The following is a 17,727-nucleotide window of genomic DNA, read 5'->3' on the forward strand; positions in this document are numbered from 1 at the left end:
AGAAATTTTTCCTTTCTGCCTCTCCTGCCTACGAGTCTTCTCTAACAAGCCCAGCTGGAAGGGTGACGTGCAGATGTGAAGAAGCTTGTTCGCTCTCGTGGGCAGCGCTCTGCGTGGGGGCAAGCAGCTTCATGTGACCTCTGGACCCCACCCGAACCAGGACGGGGCAGGCAAAGCCTCCTGGGACCTCGGTCATCTCCTGCCTCCCCCTGGCGTTTTCCTCTCCAGGATCCCTTGTTGCCTGTCTTTTGCAGTTCTGGAAAAGCCTTCCTTCATCTCTGGCCAAAGGGTGGAAGATAGAATGCCTATCCTTCCAGGCAGCATTTCAAAGGGCAGCCCCGGGGATGGGGCCACAGCCACTGCTCATGCAGAAAGGCCCAGAGAACTCTTTCATGCTAACACACTTAACCCTTTGCATGGAGGCTGGTACGTCAAGAACTAGCACCCGCATGTCCAGCACCTGCTAATCGAGTTGGCAGGATTAGCCTAGCGCTTAAATCACACAGACCCTGGAGGGATCGAGATGAGGCTCTCACACGATGCAGACACACCATGCCCCACTTACGAAGAATCGTTTTTTTTCAGCAGGAAAAACAGAGGATTCCACTCAAAGGAGACTTTTCCTTTCACCGCCCACAGAAGAGCAAGCTAGGACCACATACTGTTAAGATCGACCACCTGCTTCCAAATTTGATGCCTCCCATCCCCCAGGCTTATCCTCCGAGGCTCTAATTCGGTCTGTGCTGGGAAAGTGGGTTTTCGTCAAGGGCATGTTGGCGTCCCAGAACCACTCTAGGAGGAGGGCACATTCTACTTCCCCAAATGAGTGATGTCTAGAAGCCTAGATTTTCCAGAACCCAGCATTCTACTCCCCCGCCCCAAGAAAAAAGAGAAATGGGGTCAGGAGAGTATGGAGAAGGAATCTGGGTTCAAAGCCTGGCACTACCTCTTCCTGGCCGTGACTGCTTGGGGAAGTCGCTGACCTACACTGAGCGACAGTTTCTTCATCTGTAAAATGGGGACAATCATAGCACCTGTATTTACAGGGAAACATAGTATCTGTAGTTGCAGAGAAGACTGATCACATGAGGTAGGCAGGGTGCCTAGGGCAACTGCTTGAAGTAGCAGGTAACTGTCATTTTGTTACTGTTGCGAGTTTGTGCATAGCTTTCCACTCGAGCCCCTAAGACCCTGCCTCTTGCTGAACTGTGCGCTCGCTGCAATGCCTGGAGATCTGAAACACCCATGGGTGGAAGCTGGTTGAGGACTATCCCAGTCTCCTCTCCCTTGGGTGAGACAAGTCAGAGGTATGCAGACATGAGACTGGGCCTCAGCTGCCCAGAGCCCTTACCCGCCCTACGAAGCACCCAGGACAGGCTACCTTGCTTTCCCTGTCTCGCTCCCCTCCTCCCCTGCTGGTGTGGCCTGGATCATGTCTCAAATAAACCACCTGCCCTTAAATCCTTGTTCTGAGGTCTTTAGAAAGACAGGAGCCCAGCCAGGATACTACGATGGTTCAAAACCCAACGTGGCCCATCCCAAAGCTCTCACACCAACCCCAAGTCCTCTCTGCAACTTGTCCCTTGTGTGTCCTCAGCACACAGCCCTTCATGAACGTGGTTCTCCAGATGCTCCATTCCACCCAGAGGAAAGGCAGGGGGACTTCCCAGCACAAAGTCCCCATCAAACGTGGCCGGGAGGAGCTCCGTGAATCAGCATGCTAGATCTGAACAAGGCCTGACAGCAGACAAAGGTCAGATGTGTTTCCAGAAGTGGGGAGAAGCCTGGGCTTCTGAGGCAGGCCAGCCTGAGCCTGAATCGCAGTCCTGTCCTTCCCACACCCAGGGGAACTCCATGTGCCCTGCCGAGCTCCAGGTTCCTCATTGGCAAAACTGTGATGAGAATCTAACAAGCAAATGCCTGAATGGGGCCCACTGAGGCAGCAAATAGGTCAAGATTTCTCCAGGCAGGGTAAAACGCACTGGAGTGGACACAGAGGATGCCATGGGAACCTCCTACAGCCCGGAAACTTGGAAAGGGCTTATTTAAAAACTTTTCCTTGAAGGGGCTTACACCTCTTTATTTATTTATTTTTTTTTAACATTCAAAGCTAATAGGATAAGCTTCAGCTATCGAGAAAAGTTGCTTACGTGGAGTATCTCATTCCCCAAAGGAGCTGCTAGCTAAATGAGACATCCTCTTCCTCTGAAAATTAAATATGTGCATTTATCTGGAGGGCAAGATCTGGGTCTTCCACATTTTGTAGCTGCCGTTCCTGTTGCCCTTTCAGTGCCTGGTCTGGTGGCTGGTGTATAAAAATGCCGAATAAATACTACAGACAGGGAGGGACAGAGAAGAACAGACAAAGGAAGGAAGGGTAGAAGGGAAAGCCATCACACACCACTAGTGTATGGGATTGAATCGTCTCTGTCAAAAGGCTTCTTGAAATGATTCCTGCTTTTTTACAAATGGTATCCCCTGCCGCTTGTGAAATGCAGGTGTGTCCCTGTCGGTGTCCCCTTCTCGCTGCCCTCCCTCCCAACCCCCGTTGTGAGGACAGGACAGGGTTTGAGCTAGAAGCACACCAGACTTGCATGGACCTCGCCCGGGGAACTGTGGGGGACAAATGTCCCCTTTATGAGCAGTTTTGTTATTTCCTTAATGGATGTGTCATGTCCCCCAGCAGCCCTATGGGGCAGATGTGACCCCAGAGCCTGTGTGACCCTGGGATCAGGATGCTAGTCTTCCCTGAAGAGTTGGGCTAGACTCCTGCCTGTGAACACAGTCCCCATCCATTTCAAATGGTTCACTGAGCTACTGTAATCAATTTAGGAGAAGTTGGCTCCAAGTAGCCCAACCCGCCTTTCTCTAGTGCATACCAGCTTCCTTCGCAATCCATCTGAGCAGGACATAGCCTTTCCTTCCTGAGGGCCAGTGGTGTGTTTTGTTTTGTTTTGTTTTTTTAAAGATTTTTATTTATTTGACAGACAGATCACAAGTAGGCAGAGAGGCAGGCAGAGAGAGAGAGGAGGAGGAGGCAGGCTCCCTGCTGAGCAGAGAGCCCGATGTGAGGCTCGATCCCAGGACCCTGGGATCATGACCTGAGCCGAAGGCAGAGGCTTTAACCACTGAGCCACCCAGGCGCCCCAGTGGTGTGTTTTTAAAACCCAGCCCCCAACCTCTGATGGAGGGAACATTAAAGAAACACCAACTTCAGGCCAGGTGTTCTTACATAACCTGTTTGCTCTGAACAACGGTGACATGAAGGGTGGATACTATCACGTCCATTTCAAAGTTAGGAAGACTGAGGCTCAGTAAGCAGCCTGATCATACAGACAGTAAAGGGCAGAGTGAGAATCATTCATTCATTCATGCACCCAAACATGACTGTCTTCCCTCTTTGTGCCAGGTGCTCTTTGAGGTCCAGGCCATGTGTCATAAGACAGGGCCAGAATTCTTTCTTCAATCATCTCTCTTACAAACATTTAGCATGGAGCTCACCAACCAGGTATGTGAACCCATCTCTCACTATTTTAAGCATGAACATCTCTCCTCGGCTGCCTCTGAGTGGATGAGAACTGGCTCTTGGGGCCTTGGGTTGGCAAGAACCACTTTCCTTCCAGAAGTAACTTTGGAGGTCTATGGCACAAACAATATTTACTGAACACTTTCCATGTGCCAAGTACATATGTGCTAGCTCTGGACATACAAAGAGTGAACAACACGGACACAGCCCTACCCTCAATCAGTTTAAAGTCTGGTCAAAGAGACAGGCAGGTATGCTGCCCAACACATCCTAGTTATGTGATATGGTATGACGGTAGAGGATAGGGTGTAGCACTTTGGACCTGAGAGAAGTCCCGGAGGGCTTCCTGTAGGAAGTGGCAACTGAGCTGAGCCTGAAGGACAAATGTGCAAGTGCGTAAATTTGGCTATATCCAAATTATATATCTGAATGTATATATTCAAATATAGCCGAAGTGCGCAAGAGAGATCCACGCAGGAGCAGAAAAAGGCAGTTCAAAGATGTGTTGTTGATTGATGTGCATGTGGCCTGCCACAGGGGCAGACATCTCAATGAAGCTAGCGGTCCGGGTGTGAGGAGGGAGATAGTGAGAGGGCTGGAAGGACAGATGAGCAAGGGATGGTGCCATTTAGTATCGTGAGCCTGGATTTGCCCTGAGAGTAAGAGAGAACCAAGGAAGGATTTTAAACAGGGAGGTGAAGGCTAGATCAGCATTTTGGAAAGCCCTCCTCTAGCAGCAGATAGCTAAAATTAAAGGGCAGCCCTCACTCGTTATCTCTCTGACTTCCCCCCTCTGTTTTCTTTTTCCCAGCTCACAGCATTAAGAGTTCCTCAAGGCTTCCTGCAAAATCACTGAACCAAATCATTGCCCCCTTTCCCATGGGGCTTGTTTCGTTGAATACCCCAACCAAACAGTTTTGTCTCATCCTGGTTCCCTTGCGGTCTCTCATTTGGATTGATGCTTCTAGAAATGCCCCCATATGCTCTCAGTGGAGGATATAAAAAACACTTCTTCCTGTCCCTGCTGACAACTCAGTGAGGCTGAGCTCTCTGGCCCAAGACTGGGTTAGGGAAAACAACCACAACAGAAATGAACAAGGTTGGAGGGAGTATTAATGTATAAATCATACTGGAAACGTCAGCCAAATAATGAACAATGATTAGAAAACCCGGCACTTCTCTCCATAGGAGGATATAGTGCAGGACAGCTGTGAGTTTATTAGCTGTTGGAGATGTCCCTCTTCTCATCTCGCAACTTCCGCCAAGAGAGGAGAGAGTGACCCCAGAGTCTTCTTGGCTCCCAGGCCCCAGAGGTGCTCATCAAAACACAAAGACCAGTTGGCCATCTTTCAATTCAAGAAATAGGGGAGATGATAGCCAGCTGGGGAAAGGAGGAGGAAAAGATGACCAGCTCTGGTCCAGGGTCAGGTTGAGAATATTCTGCCTCGGAGCTAGACTTTGTGGCTGGCCTACTGTGTGACTGGCCCTTTGCAAAGTGGTTAAGGGGATCTGGGATCTCAAATCATAGATACCGGTGGTTTGACGAGCAGATCTATCTACTGGGAGACTCTGGCTTTACTCCTGAAGGTCATTGTTTCCTCATCTGTAAAATGATGGTGAACAGACCCTACCTTCCACAGTTGTTGCAAGGATTACATGAGATCATGCATAAAAATGTTTAGCAAAATTTCCCGCATTTAGTAAGCCCCTAACACGTTATTATGGGCACCGTCCTCATCCCATTCAATGCCCACCTCGGCATCCAGTAGAATCATAATCCCCCTTCCCATACAACTGTAACTGGATGCAAAGTTTTGCATGTACTAGGTTAAAAACTCATATAAGGGAGCACGAGTTCCCATTATGATCGTTGCAAAACACAGAAATGTTTCTATTAATGGAAAAGTAAGTCTGGGCTTTAAGCTGGTGATCTCTGAAACGCATGCTCATAATTATATCCTGCCAATATCCTGTGTGTCGTGCAAATTCCTGAGGCTTTCAGGAGACTTGCAGCAGCTGTGACATCAGCGCTGATCACTTTCCCAGTTTTTCCAGGGTTCGGGAAATTAGTGCAGCCAGTGGCTCAAACCAACCGTGGCTTACTTTTTCCTCCTAGCTAGCTCATCACCTGTGGCCGGAGTCACTGTACAAAGCCAGGACGTTTTCAGATCAAACATTGTGTTTTGAGGCAAAAACACAGGTTAGGAGATGCTACAGGGCAAGATAGGAACTGAGAAGAGCAGAAAATCCAAGTGACTAGGTCCAGTAATGGAGCAAAACTGGATAAAGGTGTGCACGGCTCATTTAAACGAAGATAGTAAAGTGAGAGCTTACAGAAAAAGAAGTGGAAAGCATGTCCAGCTGGGCTGCTGAAGGTAGGAGGAGAAGTGAGTTACAGAAAGGGCCTGCAAACAATGGAATAAATCGGAAATCCTGTGCTCTTAACTCAGTTTTCCAAGCTCACTCTTGACCTTTCCAAGAAAATACTTATGGGTCTCACCCCTCCAGAAGCAGGCAGTGACCTAGTTTGGAGCACATGAAGTGTTTTTATTTGCAGAGCTCTGCCCCGACCCACTTAGGTCGCATGGGACATGGGACTTTCAGTGCTAAGTCCCAGGCAAACCGAGATGTTTAATCACTCTGTTGAATATTTCAGTAATGGTATTCTAACGCTGACACTCCAGAACTGAATGATGTGTGCCGCAGTCCCACTGGTTGGCAGTGACTGATTCGTTACATAAACCAGCCGTTTTCCACCAAGGGCAACTTTGCTCCCCCCGGGAAGATCTGGTAAGGTCTGGGGACACTTTTGGTTGTCACAACAGGGGATGGGGTGTGTATCTGTGTGTGTGTGTGTTGCGGGGTTGCTCCTGGTATCTGGTGGGTGGAGGCTAGCCATGCTGCTCAGGATCCTGCAATGTACAGGATTTCAATAGTGCTGAGGTTGAGAAACCCTGATGTAAATGCTTAAACATGTCCCCCAAGAAGTGGGATGGTTTGGAAAATCCCAAAAGGCAAATGGGGAACAAGTACTACAGAAAAAGAGGGCAGGTGCTAAATTTTCCAGAACTTGAACCTCGCATCAACCCACGGAGGGGATTTAGCGAGTAGGTTTCTCTTCCCACTTTGCATTAACAGAAAGTCAGTTTCTACAACTAAATAAATGCGGAATGATTTATTGAAAGATTCTGATTCGAGGGAATCCCCAAGCCATTAATGTGATCAGTGCACTCACATCACACGAATGGTTCAGCCTCATTTTACATCAGAGAGGGTTAGAAACTTCCCCAGAATCACACAGCTGGAAAGTGGAAGAGCCAGGACCCAAACTCAGCTCTCTCTGGCTCCAGGGTGTGGATCCTGCTGTCGTTTTATGGTAAAACAACAACACTGGGTTCCCTAGATGCGGGTCCTAAGATGGGTGTTCTCCTGAGCGATATATGGAAGGAGTTCTCCAAGAGAGACCGATTCCATTGTAGGGGGAGCAGAATAGGAAATGGGGGAGAAGCTAAGCTAAGATGTGGTTTCAAGTGACTCTGGTCTCAGCTTGATCCGTCTGGAGCTCTGGACCATGAATTGGACCACAGAGAGTGTTTGCTCTGAGGCAAGCTAGCTGGCCTTCTGTATACCTACCCCAGTGAGTGCCTGGCTCTGAGCCAATGGGGGAGGGGGAGGCTCCCCACCCCCCCAGGCACCTCGGGGTGAGGCAGCTGCAATTCCCCAAGAGCAAACCTCCAGTGGAGGGCTCAGGTTTGAGCTGTTAGCAGCGGCGTCCACAGCCACTGGTAAATGACGTCCCTGGATATACATCCAGACATACATGGGTAGGGGAAGGCGGTGCTCTGTGGTCACTGACTTCATCATCCTGTCTTCAAAGTAGAGCAGTGAGTACTCCTCCACGGTCTTCGAGAAAAATGAGTCTTAGCATCTACAAGGCATTCTGACACCCAAGCCCCTCCTGTCTCAGGCTGTAAGAGCAGGTGACTCGGAGAACGTCAGAACCCCTGGCTTCTGCCTTGCACTCGACTGTCAGAAGGAAAGGCCACCCTGACACCAGCATTGTTCTCCCCAAGGCCTTGTCCTTGGCAAGCGACTCCCTCCAGCAAGATGACAGCTCCAGCTTCCAAGGAATGCGGCTGGAGGGGGAGTGAGCATTCCCTACTACCCAGGCCTGGGGCCCCAGGTAACAGCGCCCACACAGCGCCCAACAGCGTCAGAGCGGCAGGGCCCGGTACTGCAGCTGCTGGCAGAATTAGCGCTCTCTGGACCCAGCCCCCTGCCAGGTACAAGCAACTGCAAAATATGCTCAAGTCCTTCTAAGTCCTGATCCAAGCTTTGCCCATGCCACGTCCTTGCCCAGAACACCCTTCCCCCTGCTTCACTTGGCTAAGTCCCACTCCTCCCTCAAGACTTCAAAGGCCTCTTGGACGGCCTCCCCTGATGCGCATCACGTATCTCCCACCCCCAGCCGGGTGTAGCCTGGGCATCTCCCTCTGGAGTAATAATTAACCTACTGGTTCACCCCCACCCTAATTCTAGATCCCTGTTCCTCACACTGCAGTGCAAATCTGAACCCTCTGGGAGGTTTATTAAAAATGCAGGTTTCTAGGCCCTATCTCCAGCATCTGGGCCAGGAAGCCTTGGGAGGGGCTCAGGTGGGACAATTTTAAGCAGCCGTGTCTCCGGAGATGCTGACCCAACCAGAACCGCAGCACACTCTGAAAACAGAGTGGGGGGAAGGGGGCTAAAACACACACAAGAGACAGACAATTCAAATGCTTCTCCACTGACAGTTTTGGAAGACGTCCCCTCCTTTCCATACCCAGTCCCTGCAGTTAAAAAAAACCAAAAAACCCTCGGTTCAAACTCAAGTTTCCTAGAACACAAGCCACGCGAATTCACCACGGAGATCTTTCCTGCAAGAAATGCAGACAGGAGTGGCCAGGTTTCTAAGGATCCAGGCCTCAGTTCTGCAGAAACCTGTGGAAAGACCTCGAGGAGGAAAGCTGCAGATAACCGCACGAATGAGAGCTGGGAAACCCATCAGCATCTTCCTGCAGCTGAATCCACAGTCATCAGACAATACGGGGATTGTGCTGACATCCGACCACTTAGAACGAAACTCCATTCCGCGCTCATGAACCTATTAGATGAAAAGTCCTCAATTTAGATAACTGCAAATTGCTTTCTGAGCATAATTTCCTATTAGTTTGCTAATCTCTCTATTCAGAACGCCAACAAGACAGCTGATGATAATTCCGGAGGAAGTGGCCATTAAGCCGAAGGAGGAGGAGAGGGGGTTAGACATTCGCGAGTATCCTGGCTTCCTGGGTAGGGGGGGTACCCCAAAATTAATCCATAAATTTAGTAACAGTATTTGCTTTCATGTATGATGTTCTTATAATACACCAGGTACTGGGGGCTGAGCATTTTACCTTACTTACCTCACTTAGGGTTTTGGGGGGCTTTTTGGTTTTTTGTGTTTGCGGTTTTTTTTTTAACAATCTAGTGAGGGAGATATTATTTTTCTCTTTTGACAGAAGAGGAAATGGGGCTCAGAAGTGGTCACATGACTGTTAGTAGTGGAGTCAGGATTCAAATATAGGTGTATGCATGTGACCTACAACCCCGGATTCCAATCATGCCTTATCTTTTGGCTTATCACACAAATACTTACTGGATGAGATGATGATGAACAAGACTCAAGTTTACAGAATGAGGCCAAGAGATGAAATAACACAAAAGCCTAAAAAATAGTTAGCAAAGATTGACCAGTCTTTAAAATCAAAAACAAAACAAAACCAAAAACAACAAAAAAACCAACCAAACAAAAAAACACACAAAAACCCAAAACAAACAAACAAAAAAAACCAAAAACCAACAAACCAAAAAGCCGCCACTACCACCAACAAACAAAAAAACATCAAAACCCCAAAAGCAAACCTCATCTACTGAAATGTCAGGCTGGAGAATAAAGTTTGATTTTGTCAAATTGCTACTTTTATATAGAGCAGTGGTTCTCAAAATGCGGTCCCAGGACCAGCAGCACGAGTGTCACCTGGGAACTTAGCAGAAATGCAAATTCTGGGGCTCCACCCCAGGCCTGGTACATCAGAGACTCTGGGGCAGGCCCAGGAGTTTTAACAAACCCTCCAGGGGATTCTGATGTACACTCGAGTTTGAGACCCCTGATCTAGACAAAATCAGCTCTACAAGGAATTTGGAGACTACTCAGAGCAGTGCTTCTCCAACCTTAACATGTACAAGAATCACTAGAACAATCTTAAAATGATACCACAGGTCTGGGCAGGGTCTGAGAGTCTGCATTTCTAACCAGCTCCCAGGTGATGCTGGTGCTGCTGGTCCAGGGACCACACGTGGAGCCACATGGGTCCAATCCTATCCTTCACCCCGCAGGTTTCTGGCAATAACAGAAGCACCAATGCTCTAGGTTTCAGGACTGGGGTTGGGGGAGGCACTGTCTTCAGGGCAGATTGAAACTCACACCTCTGGGATGTTTTAGGACAACAGGAAATGACTTGTGCCCCAGACTACTACTTTTCCCAAGTTCCCATTGGAGTGTGAGATCTCCCCTGGGCACTTTAATTCAAATCCTAGCCCTTCCCCCAGCCCCTCCTCACTCCCCTCGCTGCTTTGTTCTCCATTGCACTTAGCATCCTCTTAACAGAAAGATGACCTATTTCGCTGGTCTGTTGACTGTCCCTCCTCTCCCCTGGCATCGTACGTTCCATGAGAGCAGCGCTTTTGTGTGTTTTAGTCACTGTGATTTCCCTTCAGCCTAGAACCGTGCCTGGATTATAGTAGGTGCTCAATAAACAGCTGAGCAAATGAACAATTTTTTCCCCCCAAAAGGCTGCTTCCTGGTTCTTGGTGCCACGGCTCTGCACTGTCAACTGTCATGGCTCTTTACGCACACGCTTCAGTTCTACCGAAATTCATTTCTCTATAGGTGCATCTTCCCCAAGTTCTGTTGCAGCTACACAAGCACAAAATTGTTGTAGTTACACAAATGTCAAAATACTGGAAGCATGCCAGACCTTCGGAGCGACTACAGACTCTCCTTCCACCGTTCTGGAAGGTTCTCTAAGAGCTGAGCAAATTGGTGAGATCAACAGTGCAATCCAACCTCAGCTGAATTCTGCTTCTTACACCCCAGGAGCCATTTCTGCAGCAGGTGGAGTGAGGAAGAATGTTCTTTGACAGAACATGGTCATATGGGGTGAGAACATTTCATTGGCTCCTTTCCACAGCCCCATGGAAGGGGCCAGCATCACACCCACTTTGCAGAGTGGAAAACTGAACCCCAAGATGACTGAGAAGTCGTCAGCTCAAGCTCATACAGAGAATGCAGCAGTGGGACTGGGACTCACATTCAGTTCTGGCTACTTCCAAAGCCTGTGCTTCTCCCCCCGGTTCCCATCCCTCCTCCAACCTCCTCCCCCACCCCCACCCCCACCCCCAGCAGGGTCTGAGTCTTTGTTCATTACTTCTAGAACAAGGAGCAAGAGCAAAGGCCACCTCAGAGTTCCGCCTCTCAGGCTGAAAATTAAAACGGCTCAGGAAGTGTTCAGCCTCACTGACTCCTGGCCATGTCCCTGTCACCTAATTACCCGACATCAAAGCCTCCACTCTGCAGGTGTGAGGATGTGAGAGCTGCCGCTTCCCTCAGAACACGGTGTGACTGGTGTGAGTACGCAAGGATGAGACAGGCCCCCCGGGGGCAGCTGGTGTGTGGGGAGTATCAGTGCACCCGAGGGCCTGGCCTCAAGCCTCTCAGAGTCAGAAAGGCCAGGGATCGCCATTCTGAGGGCTCCCTCACCTGAGAGCCAGGATCTAGGGGGGACCAAGGCGGTCATTCTGGGCCATTGCTCCCCACTGCCCCTTATGCCTGGGAGCTTATGGCCCCTTATGGCTAATTAATCCTCTCCAACTCCGGGAAGGAAGGGAGCTCAGCCTTACCTCTGTTACTCAGGTGAGACACCCAGGCAGGGGGAGAATAAGCGCTCGCCACCGCTGCTGTCCCCTCCACCAAGGGGCAGGGATGTGCGGAGGCCAGAAGGAGCCCAAGGGGGTGTGGCCAGCCTGGGCTGGACAAGGAAAGAGATTCCTACATTCTTTTCAATTGAACCGTTCCTATCAAGCAGACAGAGGCACTCTCACGTGGCGTTCTCAGATATAGTTAAATGTTATTGACAATCTTGCAGAAATGGGACCAGAAAAGTATTTCGCACACGCTTATGGCAGGAGCGAGGGCGGCCAGGCAGAAAGGCATTCCCGACCTCTGACAGAGGACAGAACTCTGAGCCTGGCACTGTGCTGTGTCCTTGAGTCCTGATTTGTTGGATGCTAACCGCCGCATCAGGCAGGAAGGAGGATTCTTCTTTTCATGCAGATTAAAAAAAAAAAAAAAAAAAAAACCGAGGAAGAGAAATGTGGGGTGACTTGTCCAAGGTCACAGCTAGAGCGGAACAGAGCCAGGATTTGAACCCATCTTAGTCTGACTACAGAGTCCACGGCGGACATTTTTTCTGCCACTTTTCCTGCCTTTTGCCAGCCACAAGCCGGCACGGGTGAGTGCAAGTCGGGGAGGTTTGCAAGGTCGAGCCTTCCCAACCAGAACTCGAGACCAACATGATGCCACAGAGGGGAGAGGAGTGAGGGGTCGGGACTGTGTGACCTCGGGCAGGGTCACTTCTCCTGGCTGAGACTCGGCTTTCACATCTGTAAAACACGGAGAATCAGGATACGCTCCTCGGAGGAGAAAAAACAAAGGGGGAAAGGACTTCACAAACTCTAACTCAGGAATTGGCAAACTACGTGTGACGAGCCAAAGCCAGCCTGTAGCATATATTTGTGAATAAGGTGTTACTGGAATAAATAAATGTGTCACACCCGTTTGTTGACATACTGTCTGTGGCGGCTCTTCTGCCACGGGGCAGAGTTGAGTCGTTGGGTCTGCAGACCCTAACGTGTTTACTATTCAGCCAACTGGACCAAAAGTGGACCAACCCCTGATCTTAGAGGCTACAAATGTGCAAATACGGCGGTGTCTTGGCAAACAGTTTTTCGCATTTCCCACATCATCCAACGACTCTGCTGTTTCCTCCAAATTGCCCTCCTTGACCCCTTCCCCAAGGGTAGAGGTTCCCCTAAGACATGGTTTTGAAACATGGAGCAAGTGATCCTCCGGAGATCCAAGAAATCAAACCTCCGTAAGCTATTTCAAAGCCCAGCACTGCTCCCGTGGACCTCAGACACCACGAAAACATCTCTGGATGCAGCCACTTACTTGCAATTTTTACACTTGAGGCCGAAAAGCATTCCTTTCCCACAGACTGTGCACGTCTGAGACATCCAGTACTTGGTGGAAAACCTGTGGAAGAGAGACAGAAAACGTTCAAGGGCAAGGTCGCGGTGACCGGGCTATCTCTAGAAAGATGAGCTGCTTCAAGAGGAAGCACACAGGCCCCGGATTCTAGTCTTGCTTCTTCCAAGACGTGTGACTTCATCAAGTTGTCCAGACCACTGGAGACTTGGTCTCCCTGTCTGTGGAGTAGGGATGATAACCAATGTCCCAGGTGACTGGGGGGACCCAACGGGCCATGCATGTCAAGGGCCTCCCACCACCTGGCATATAGTAAGGGCTCACTCAATTGGGCTGTAACTTCATTATTACCTGGACATTCGTGACAAGTCTTACCTGGTGCCAGGCTAGGTGCCGAGTTCAGTGCTGGGATGGGGTGATGGATGGGGCTAGAGCTGTCTTCAGAGAACCACAAAGCAAGGTGGGGGCTCCCAGGAGCCCACCCATCACCCCCTCACTGCCAGTCACATCATCTGGGACACTTTGATGGGGGCCTCCCCCCCCAGAAGAGCTGAGGCCTCAAACTTGAGAAGAGGGTCCCCAAAGTGAAAGCTCTTGTCAAAGGCGGTGAGCTCATCCTCCTCGCCAATCACCACAGCTTGCCTTGCGGTAAACGCAAGGCAGTTGGGAGGGCTCCAATAGACAGCTAGGGAGAGGGAACCATCGGGAACAGAGGCGCATCACATTAACTTTCAGGGGCTCTCGCTGCTACCGGGGTGCTTTCTTCCCTCAAGAGATACCAGACAGCAGCGGGCCTGGCCCCAGAAAAGTGCTGAAGGTTGCTGGGTCAGAGTTAATTTTCATTTTCAATTTTTGCCACCTTCCGCAGGAGTTGCATCTAATCTCCTCTGCCTCCGAGTGTCAAAATGAAAATCAGAAGTGATTATGTAACTCGGTGCTTGAGAACTTTGAGGGCAAGGCTGCATCCCTCTGTGGTACCAACATGCTTGATTTGGGTCAGTCACCCTCCGAGCAGGACCAGCCGCAGGCCAAAGCCTGTGTATCAAAGCAAACAGTAATGTTTGGAAAGGGGACTCTTGTGACTGAGGAAACTTCCTCTCCAGTTCTGGACTGGGGGGTGGTTCAGTCTTTTTCTGTCTCTTCCACAGGGCCAGCAAGTCTGACAGGCCCTACCTTGTGCCGTTTGGCAGCTTTCGGGGATGAAGAGAATAGGCTTGTGGTCCCCGCCCCCCGCCGCCCTGCAGCCAGCCCACTGTGTGGGGACGGCGGGCGGGCAGCACGAGCCTTGGAGCCTAGAGTTCTCTTTCTTTTCCAGTCCTCTCCCATCTCTGGGATCAGCTCTCTCTTCTCCTGAACTCTGGCTGGGATGGCTCTGAGGACGGTGGAGGGAATGGGATTTTAATTTCATTTCTTCACCAAGGCCGGGGTGAGTCTAGGTCTCCTCCTCCTGGCATGGAGCCCGGGGAGAAACACAGGGTGAGACAAAAGAGTAACAGGGCAACCCAAGTCCCGGCTCCTCCAAGAAGACCTTTCTAATGCCCAAGATCATCACCCTGCCTCTGGGAATCAGTATCTGAGGACGAGGTAGAACCAGATCTAAAACACTCTAGGTCGCTAGAGCCGCGGGATAACGCCGAGCAAGAGGGCGAGGCTGCGCTAGGGGCAGGGTCAGTCCAGGGGTGAAGCCGGGCCAGGGGTGCGGCCAATACTGGATGAAGCTAAGCAGGGGTCTACTGAACCCACTGTGGATCTGAGCCAGAGATGGGGTCAATCTAGATGCGGAGCTGAGCCAAGGGTGTGGCCGACTTAGGGGTGGAGCTAAGAGGGGGTGTGACCAATCTAGGGGTGGAGCTAAGCCAGGGGTTGGGCCAATTCAGGGGCTGAGCTGGCCAGGGGCAGCACTAATTCAGGGGTGGAGCTGAGCCAGGGCTGTGGCCTATCCAGGGATGGAGCTGAGTCAGGACGGGACCAATCCAGGGGTTGGTGGGCTGAGCCAGGGGTGTGGCCAACCCAGAGGTGGGACCAACCGAGGGTTGGAGCTGAGCCATGAGTGTGGCCAACCCAGAGGTGCAGTTGTGCCCGGGGCAGTGGGGAAGCAAACAGACAGAGCCATTCTCTTTGATGCCTTTCTCGCTGCATCTCCCGCCTGACCGCGGACGAGTCTATCACGTATTTCTCGCGGCTTCCTCCACCGTTTCCTCATTTAGTCTTAACAACTATCCTGTCAACATGTTTCTTTCAAAAACTGTTCACAAGGTGCCATTCCGGGAGAGTGTGCTCGTTCCGCCTGGCCCCGCACCCCCAATGGCGATCCGTCTGCCCCTGATACTGCCCCCACCCTTGTAGCCCCGTTCCCAGGTACCGTCGCAGTCTGTTAGCCCTCTAACCCTCCACCGGACCGCGAGTTCCACAAGGGCACAGGCCCTAGGTCTTGCGCGGTGCTGCTACCCAGGCACAGATATGCTCTACAAATACTAGCGCAAGAAATCCATGAATGAGTGCACAGGTCCCTTGGACACTTCTCAGAGGCCTCGGTACAAAGAAAACTCTGAGCAGCAGTGTCCGAAAAACACAGAGTGCGAGGTTTAATTAGCTTGAAGGCCCATCACTTAGTCGTGCAGGGCCTCAGTCTCCCTATCTGTCAAATGGACATGACCACACTTGTGCTACTTACCCCACTGAGCTTATGGGAGACTGTGAGTATAACGACATAAAATGTAGAAAGTTAAAGCTGAAAAGTTAATGAACTTCTTACAAGGAATGTTTAGTAGATACAAGTCTCCTTCCTGAAAGGACAGACATACCCCTGGGGAGGTTATTTCCATGGACCCAACAGGGCTGGAGCTCTGGACTGACCTACACCTCAACAGAGAATGAACACCTCTGAGTTCAGTATGAAATCTTGTCTTCTGAGAGGGGAAACCCAAAATTAGGAATGTAAGGCACTTGTTTGACAATGGTACCGTTTACTGAGTGATTATTATACACCCTTTGCTTGGCACTTGGCATATATTATCTCATTTGATCTTCACCACACCTACGGGTGGGCAGAATTACCCAATGAGAGAACTGAGCCTCAGAGAGGTTAAGTAACTTCCTCAAGGTTGCAAAGCTTTACTAGCCAGGACTGGAACACAGGAAAGTCGGACTCCAAAGATCTGGCTTTCTAACCATTACCTGCTAATTTTACCAGGGCCAGGTTAATAAGATGCCACAATGAGGTTTCGCTTGGCAGAGGAGAGAGGGGCATGACGACACAGGAGCTGGAGCAAAATGTCTGCCCAGCCTTTCCCCCCCTGGCGGCCAAAGATCCCAGCCTTCACTGTGCCGAGAGGTGGGCCCCGGTGCCCAAAGGAATCCAGCCTACCTGTGCTTGATGGAGTTGCCGAGGTCTCTGCGAGGGATCTGCGGGGACCAGCGCGGCACGGACAGCGTGTCTGCAGGGAGAGGAGAGAGGAGGAGAAGAGCCCATTACACAGAGGGTCAGAGGTTGGGGCGGGCTCTAGCCAAGCCCTGGGAGGAAGAGGGAGGCTCGCCGGCTTCAGTGACCACCAACATCACTTGCTAGACCGAAGCCAAATGGAACACTGGGTTAACATGTGTTACTTTGACTGAAGCAAGATCCCCTGAGCAGGGCAGCTAGAGAGTGCCGTTAAAGAAGCCAGCTGTGGCAAGAATAAAAATGAGCATTGCTTCCATTTATGGGGTGCTTAGTGTGTGCCAGGCATGTGGCAAGTGACTCACATGCTTTCATTCATTACATGCTCAAAACGACCCCAAAGAAAGGGGTGGTTAGCATCCCCACCCTACAGACAACTTTGGTGCAAGGTCATACACCTTGGAGAATGCACAGCAGCTGTGAATCCAGATTTGAGAGACTCTAGAAATGTGTGCAAAGTTCTAAAATGGTAGATTCCAAATGCCAGGCACGGATGCACCACTTTCCCTGTTTTGTCCTGTCCCATAAAACCCATAAAATTATTTACTTATTATCTTAAGGTAACCCTCTTTGTTTGTTTAAATATACTTATTTTAAAAGCACGCTCTATATTGAAAACTAATGTCACTTTCTGTATATTGTCACTGATCCTTTAAAATATGTCCAACCACGTACCACTTAAACTCATGCTAAAATAAGTGGATGGAGGGGACCTGGGTGGCTCAGTTGGTTAAGCACCTGAGCATCTGATTCTTGATTTCAGCTCACGTCATGATCTCAGGGTTGTAGAGTGAGCCCCGTTTCAGGCTTCATGCTGGGTGTGGAGCCCGCTTAAGATTCTCTCTCCCTCTTTCTCTTCCCCTCTCCCCACTTCTCTCTTAAAAAAAAAAAAGTAAGTGGATGGGTTGAGGAGTGAATGCAAGAGTGACTGGATGTATGAATAGACAGATGGGTAAATGGATTGGCAAGTGAGTGGATGGAGGGATGGTGGATGAATGTTTGGATAGGTGGGTAGATGGTCAGATGAGCAGGTAGATGGACGGATGGGTAGGTGGGTAGTTGGATGAATGAATGGATGGATGGATACATGGATTGGTAAGTGGATGGGTGGATGGATGAATATTTGGATAGTCAGGTGGACAAATGGTTGGATAGGTAGGTAGAAATATAGGTAAGTAGGTAGATGGATAGGTGGGTAGGAAGGTGGTTGGAATGGTAAATGTGTGGATGGGTGGAGGGATGGATGGATGGATGGGAGGATGGGTGGATGGGTGGATGGATGGATGGGTGGATAGATGGATGGGAGGATGGGTGGATAGGTGGATGGATGGATGGATGGATGGATGGGTGGATGGATGGATGGATGGATGGATGGATGGATGGGTGGATGGGTGGATGGATGGATGGGTGGGTGGA

General features: G+C 50.2%; 1 protein-coding gene across 1 annotated transcript in view; it reads right to left on the bottom strand.

The window, feature by feature from the left end:
- Positions 1 to 17,727, bottom strand: part of LOC111156475 (kinase suppressor of ras 2) — a 390,957-nt gene that overhangs the window by 81,308 nt on the left and 291,922 nt on the right. The window contains exons 6-7 of the mRNA XM_022517399.1: positions 16,240 to 16,309; positions 12,837 to 12,920 (exon numbers count right to left, since the gene is read on the bottom strand). Coding sequence (XP_022373107.1) covers positions 12,837 to 12,920; positions 16,240 to 16,309 — 154 coding nt within the window. The remainder of the gene's footprint in view (positions 1 to 12,836; positions 12,921 to 16,239; positions 16,310 to 17,727) is intronic.

Source organism: Enhydra lutris, unplaced genomic scaffold (assembly GCF_002288905.1).
Source record: "Enhydra lutris kenyoni isolate GAN:26980312 unplaced genomic scaffold, ASM228890v2 scaffoldscaffold46, whole genome shotgun sequence".
Taxonomy (NCBI): Eukaryota; Metazoa; Chordata; class Mammalia; order Carnivora; family Mustelidae; genus Enhydra; species Enhydra lutris.